The sequence below is a fragment of the Limulus polyphemus genome, unplaced genomic scaffold (genome assembly GCF_000517525.1).
Source record: "Limulus polyphemus unplaced genomic scaffold, Limulus_polyphemus-2.1.2 Scaffold1813, whole genome shotgun sequence".
In the NCBI taxonomy this organism is placed as follows: domain Eukaryota; kingdom Metazoa; phylum Arthropoda; class Merostomata; order Xiphosura; family Limulidae; genus Limulus; species Limulus polyphemus.
The window spans coordinates 76,572-83,881 of record NW_013667423.1 but is presented as its reverse complement, the minus strand read 5'-3'; the positions used below and the strand labels follow the sequence as shown (position 1 = coordinate 83,881).

The 7,310-nt window shown below is 31.6% G+C and overlaps 1 protein-coding gene across 2 annotated transcripts in view; it reads right to left on the bottom strand.

Annotated features, from left to right (window-relative positions):
* Positions 1-1,196: 1,196 nt before the first annotated feature.
* The window catches only part of LOC106465021 (peptidyl-glycine alpha-amidating monooxygenase-like), a 39,196-nt gene continuing 33,082 nt past the window's right edge, over positions 1,197-7,310 (bottom strand). For both annotated transcript variants that reach the window (XM_013925210.2, XM_022392841.1), the window contains exons 19-22: positions 5,596-5,711; positions 4,512-4,608; positions 3,160-3,339; positions 1,197-1,498 (exon numbers count right to left, since the gene is read on the bottom strand). In XM_013925210.2, coding sequence (XP_013780664.1) covers positions 1,290-1,498; positions 3,160-3,339; positions 4,512-4,608; positions 5,596-5,711 — 602 coding nt within the window. In that variant the 3' untranslated portion in view covers positions 1,197-1,289. The remainder of the gene's footprint in view (positions 1,499-3,159; positions 3,340-4,511; positions 4,609-5,595; positions 5,712-7,310) is intronic.

The following is a 7,310-nucleotide window of genomic DNA, read 5'->3' as shown; positions in this document are numbered from 1 at the left end:
CATTAATATTGGATATTGTTTTTAATTATGCACAAAGCTACACAAGGGCTATCTGTGCTCTGCCCACCACGGGTATCGAAACCCGGATTCTAGCGTTGTAAGTCCGCAGACATACCGCTGTGCCACTGGGGGGGCGCACGCATTAATAAATGACCTTCAGGGGGGGGATGGTATTCCAAAAGTTACTAGTGATAGCCTGTGAACCCCTCCCCCCCAAAAAAACAACAAACAAACTATTCCTCTTCTGGATACTTTGGAGGATAATAAATATAATAATTAATCTCATACATCTTATATATTTGTGCATTTTTGTTGAAAGATGCAACCTAGTAAAGAGTGATGGACAATCTTTTCTAAGATGGTATCCTAACTTTAGAATTTTAAGATAATTAAATCTAAATATGTCAATACCAGCATCACAGGGATGGGCCAAAAACCAGTGTCAAAATAAATTTATGTGTGCTTAATTACTTTCATAGTTCTTCGTCTCACACTCCATCAGCCAAACTGCCTCAAACTGGTATTTAGATACATAATGACTACTTCTTAGGCTTATTAGAAACCAATTATCATTTAAGGACAATGTTATATTATAAACTGCAATGTTCTTGCTTACTATCATCACCACTAAAACACTTTTTTTCATACTGGCTACTCTGCAGCTATCCAAACTACTTTGCATATATATACCATATATATAAGTGTTATAAACCAAAGTCACCAGCCAGGATACGCCAGTGTCACACGTACATACACATAGAAAAAGTATGTCGATTACATACATTAAAAAACATTATTAGATGGTATTGAGATGTGTTATAAAATAACTTTTCAAACTTCCAAAGCCATTCAGACAGGAAATGAGTTTTTATCAAATATAGAGGCTTAAAAAATGCAATTGAATCAACTAGTTGTTATTTAAAGTGTGCCGTACAACGTTAAAAACTGATATGTTATGAAAGTGGTATTATTAGCTTATTTCTTGAAATTGTGAAACCAGTGCTAACAGAAATGCTTTTCCTCACATAGTAAAATACAATAAATGTTATAAAAACCAAAATTTATTAACAAAAAAGAGAAAAGTAGAGCACAAAAAAATACAGTCTGTAAAAGTTTGTATTTATATAATTTGTTTATCCTTTTACAATCATTCTAAAATTATCAATAAATAGAAAAAAAACTGAAGTTAAAAAAAATAAAATAAAACATTATCAAAATATTATCATTTGAAATAAATTATCTTACTAAAACTAGGGAAAACATCTTATTTTTGAATTTGAATAATAATTTCAAGCTCTTCTGACAGCTGCATCAAATTCTTCCACCTCTGAGTCGGTGCCTTCTTCACCTTCTAAGTCACTTTCTTCAAGTGCTACTCGATCAAAACCCTGATGTGGATTAAGTAGACTGCCTATGTTGAATTTGTCTTTTGAATGAGGTGTTTTGTAGCCTCCACACCAATGCTTCAAGTGGTTATAGGAAAAATTCTTCAATTTACCTGTGGAGTGTATATTTTTATATGGCCATGAAAAAGAGGGTGTTTAATAGCATCTGCATGAACAGATTTACTAATGATTCACTGAAACAATATTATAAAAATTCCATATTACAAGAAAGAGTGACTGACTATTAAGAATGCAAGCAAAGCTAGAACAAGTCTTACTTTTGTTAACATTATGTAAAACAAAACTCATACCCACACACACACATATATATACAGAGTGTACCTGAAAAATGTATACACATTTCGGATGTTTATAATACACATAAAAATAAAGACAGAGTGTTGGTATTATTTTCATTTTATTTTAAGAAATTACATGAGTGACGTTTAATACTGTTACACCCCACTAGATGGCACTACCCACAGTAAAACAAAATGTGAGAAACTTCCTCAATGCTCGTTTCCATGGAAAGATGAGTAGGACAGAGGGGAAGTGTAGAGTATCCACTCCGATCTCTTGACTTAACACCACCAGACTTTTACTAGTGGGGTACTCTAAAGAACACTGTGTATGCCAGGAAACCCAGAACACTGCAGGATCTGAAGCACGAAATTGAATTTGCTTGTGCTGCTATTTCAGCAACAACATTGCAAGAAGTATGCTGCTCTGTTGTGCGTCATTGTCAACGATGCATTGATGCTAATGGTGGACACTTTGAACATTTGTGACTTTAAGATAAGCAACACAACAATGGATTTACAACTTCACATCTGTGTGCTTTTCTAATAAAGAAATAAGTGACTAAAGTGTGTATAAATTTTTTAGGGACACTCTGTATATATATGTATATGACCCTATGATGCATTGATGCTAATGGTGGACACTTTGAACATTTGTGACTTTAAGATAAGCAACACAACAATGGATTTACAACTTCACATCTGTGTGCTTTTCTATATATATGTATATGACCCTGAATACACAATAAAAATTATGAACCACAGCTTTCTATATGAAAAGTAACTGCTGCCCTCTTTCAACACTATTTCTTTAATGTAAGCCAAAATTAACATTAAGCATCTTCTATTGTCTTTAGATTAAAATTTCTATTCTAAACTGAACTTTTCCACTGTTGAAAAAAATTATTTGATCTTCAGTATTACCTTAATAAAAAAAAACAATCATAAATTCTTGTCTTTTACAAGTACCAGAACACTCACATGAATTGTTTCACTTCTAAAATTATGTAGATTAATTCTTTTGGTTTCTCAGGATGTATTAGTGCCACAATGTCAAGTTAAAATAGGAATATCTTACACACTTTAAACTCTTTAAAATTATTATACTCAATCTGTTTCTTGAGTCATAAGATAACGAGGAAAACTTCCATTAAGTTTACAGAATGAGTTATACCAAATATGGATTATTTTCAATCTGTTTCTTGAGACACAAGATAACAAGTAAAATTTCTGTTAAGTTTACAGAATGAGTTATACTTAATTAGTTTCTTAAGCCAGAACTTCCATAAATTTTACAGAAAAGATTATATTTAACCTATCTCTGGAGTCATAACAGTTAGAGCATCCATAAAAGTCAATAAATATAATTAAACTGGACCAGTTCTTTGAATTATACAGTTAAAAGGGTGATATTCAACCTGCTTTTGTGACATACAACAAAAATTTGTTTTTAGTGAAAAAAATGAAAAGAATACCTCGTTTTCTAAGCTTTACAATAATAGTAATAGTCAGAAGAATAAGGACAGGAACAGCCAAAACTGCAATAACCATTAAAGAAACAGTGAGAGGTTTAAATCTAGCTGCATCATCATCCCATGATGGACTGGTTGTTGGCTGAGCTTCTGGTAGAGCCTTCTGAACTGACTTATGTTTACCTGTAACAAGTGTTTTGTTTTTAATGAGTCTGATATTTTTCTGTTGCTATTTCTAAAATCTAGGTAATTCTCTTTTAAAATTACTTGGTGATCAACAGCATACAAGTCCAGAACTTACAATCTTATGATCATATTAACAAACTCCCATCTCCTAATCAGAGGGATTCAGTTCTTTGTACAATTAACATTTGGTAATAAGTAATGATAACATTAGTGTTTAAAAGAGTGTAATAATTTTGTAACATAAAGGCAAAATAATGAATCAGTTTTAATTGTTTGTTCTTTAGCACAAAGCTACACAATGGGCTATCCGTACTGTGTTCACCACAGGCATCAAAATCTGATTTTTTTAGTATCATAAGCTCTCAGACTTATCGCTGAGCCACCAGAAGCAATGACTAAAGTATACAAATAAGTACCTGTGACTATGTCATACTTTGTTTGTTTCTTTCTTTGTTTTTTGTGCAAAGCTACACGAGGGCTATCTGCACTAGCCGTCCCTAATTTAACAGTGGAAGACTAGAGGGAAGGCAGCTAGTCATCACCACCCACCGCCAACTCTTGGGCTACTCTTTTACCAACGAATAGTGGGATTGACCGTCACATTATAATGCCCCCACGGCTGAAAAGGCGAGCATGTTTGGTGTGACGGGGATTCGAACCCGCGACCCGCAGATTGTGAGTCGAGCTCCCTAACCACCTGGCCATGCCGGGCAACTAAGTCATGCAAATTTCAGTTTAAGACAACATGACAGTGAAACAGTATTTACAAGAATCTACAAATTTCAATTATAATAAAAAAAATATTCTTTTCTAGCCCACAAAAAGAAAATCTAATACCTGATTTTTTATCCAGGCTTTCAGGAATATGGCCTAGGCATTTCATAAAGAAGACAAACTACCTGCTGGAAGTATTTAAGGAAAACGTTGGCATACTTCTAATCAGTGACTACTTCATTATTAAAACTATTCAACTTAATATTTTTGGAAGGGGGGATTTCTGCATTTTGTTTAATGGATGAAAATCCAAATATCTGAATATCTTATAACTGTGCATGACATGATAAAAAAACTTACTTTTCATTTAGGTGCTGTTTGGCACTGAGAACTAATTTCAGTCCCTGGAAAACCTGGATAAAATGACAAATTTATTTTTAAATGGCAAATTTTACCTCTGCTAAACATCCACACATTGTTTGGGCCTATCTCACCTACATATACACTCTGTGAATCAGGTGTCACAGCAATGTCATGAGGTTGTGAAAATGTCTGCAAAATACATAAAAAAGCATAATGTTAAACAATACAGATAAAACAAAAATTCAAGAACAGCTTGTTTTTCTATTAATGGGATTGTATAAAATACACAACCCCATCTAGGTAATGGTACGAGTGCAAGAATACATATGATAACTCTGAGAATTCTTAACGTATCTTCATGAAAATTGGTAATATTCTGTTAAAGATTACAAGTATTTTGAATACGAAGAATGAGTTTATTTTAATTAAGTATTTCTACTAAAACTTCGTTAGACAAATATGTACAGTGTAGGTGTAGCATTATTCAAGTTACAGAAATCTAAAGTTAAGAATGTGAGTGCTCATGTGTGTCAAGTGACAATATAACTGAAGTTTAAATATTTTTTAAGTTTTTTTTAAATAAAGGAATTAAAACTTATATAATATTAAATTTCAAATTATAACGTACATTATAATGCTAATTTCATTGACATACACTGATAGCAGAGTTGTTTAATTAAATTTTGAATGTTACTCAATGACATACATAGAAAGTAGTTTAAGAGGGTACACATTGCAAAAGGGTTAACCGCAATAATTCTTAAAAATGACATATAACACACTGCACAGTTATTCCCTTCCTTCGTAATGTTGCAGTTTAAAAATAATTTTTAAACATTAAAGACCAAATATAAGTTAAAATTATAAGATATTGCAAAAGTAAACTTACCAATTCTTTTAATGCAATTCGTTTGGAAACAGTTCTTATACAACTGGCATACGATACAATTAGAAAAATGCTATACACTTATGTTTAAAAAGTAAACATTGGACAGTTTTTAAATAATAAAATCAAGCTATGGAAAAAAACAAAACAAAACATAACACCAGTAAGCACAGACCACGAGAATAAAACACAGTACTTAGAGTATCTAAACACTCATACACATAAGATATTTGGATAAATCATTTGATCCATGACAGCAATGAATACAACATGGAACAAAATATGCTTACTCCTTCTGGTGGTGCAAAGGTACTAAGCAACTTTAAACTTGTAAAGTTGAAGACAAATGAAAGTACTCTGTGATGGCCATAGAAAGCTGGGCCACACACTGCATACAGTAAACCACCTGAAAGGAAAAAACGGTAACAAAGACATCAAAACCCAGAACTCTACAATTTCAAGCACCTTGGAGTTCATTATAATAGCATACCATAAAGAAAAGGTCGCAATTTGTTTGTTTTTCAACTACTGAGTTCAGAATATTTTCAGACTAGTCTAAGTTTGTACAAATGTTCTTTTATTACCAATAAAATTTGTAGCTCCCCAAATTTTTGAAATGAGATGAAAATATGTCTTCATCTGACTAAAGTTCAACCTTCAATTTTTTTTCAACCTGGACTTTTCAAATTATTTACAATTATTTCTCACTTTGAAAGGAGTGGGGTGGGGGAATCTTTTACTATTCTTTAATGATAAACAAGAAAACATATGTATAATTTTACTAACAAACATTATTCCAGTCAAATATCTCAACTCAGTTATATTTGTTTTCTTACACATTTTTACAGTTTTTTCAAAAACTCAAGTCTCAAGTGATATATTTTCAATCATGTCCTTACAATATGTAAAACTTGAATGAGTCCATTGGAATTTCTAAGTAAATCAATCTAAGAACTATATGAACAACTTATAAGTCTTACCACTGGAGTAACACTAACTAATTATAGTTGTCTTACCTTCTTCATTGGAGTAATACGTACTACTTGTAAAAGTCTTACCTTTTTCACTGGAGTAACACTAACTAATTATAGTTGTCTTACTTTCTTCATTGGAGTAATATGTACTACTTGTAAAAGTCTTACCTTTTTCACTGGAGTAACACTAACTAATTATAGTTGTCTTACTTTCTTCATTGGAGTAATATGTACTACTTGTAAAAGTCTTACCTTTTTCACTGGAGTAACACTAACTAATTATAGTTGTTTTACTTTCTTCATTGGAGTAATATGTACTACTTGTAAAAGTCTTACCTTTTTCACTGGATTAACACTAACTAATTAAGTTGTCTTACCTTTTTCATTAGAGTAACACTAACTAATTATAGTTGTCTTACTTTCTTCATTGGAGTAATATGTACTACTTGTAAAAGTCTTACCTTTTTCACTGGAGTAACACTAACTAATTATAGTTGTCTTACCTTTTTCATTGGAGTAATATGAACTACTTATAAGTGTCTTACCTTTTCACTGGAGTAACACTAACTAATTATAGTTGTCTTACTTTCTTCATTGGAGTAATATGTACTACTTGTAAAAGTTTTACCTTTTTCACTGGAGTAACACTAACTAATTATAGTTGTCTTACCTTTTTCATTGGAGTAATATGAACTACTTATAAGTGTCTTACCTTCATTTGAGTAATATGAACTATTTATAAGTGTCTTACCTTCATTTGAGTAACATGAACTATTTATAAGTGTCTTACCTTCATTTGAGTAACATGAACTACTTATAAGTGTCTTACCTTCTTCATTTGAGTAATATGAATTACTTATAGAAGTTTTACTTTATTAAGAGTGAAAAAAATGTCATTTTTTTGGCACAGTGAAAAATAAAATCTTTATCAAAAATTTTTCAGCTGACTAGTTTTGATAACACAGTTACCACCACCAATTATACAAAAAATGTACTTTCTTTTTTACTCTTAATATAGTAGACTCAATAGT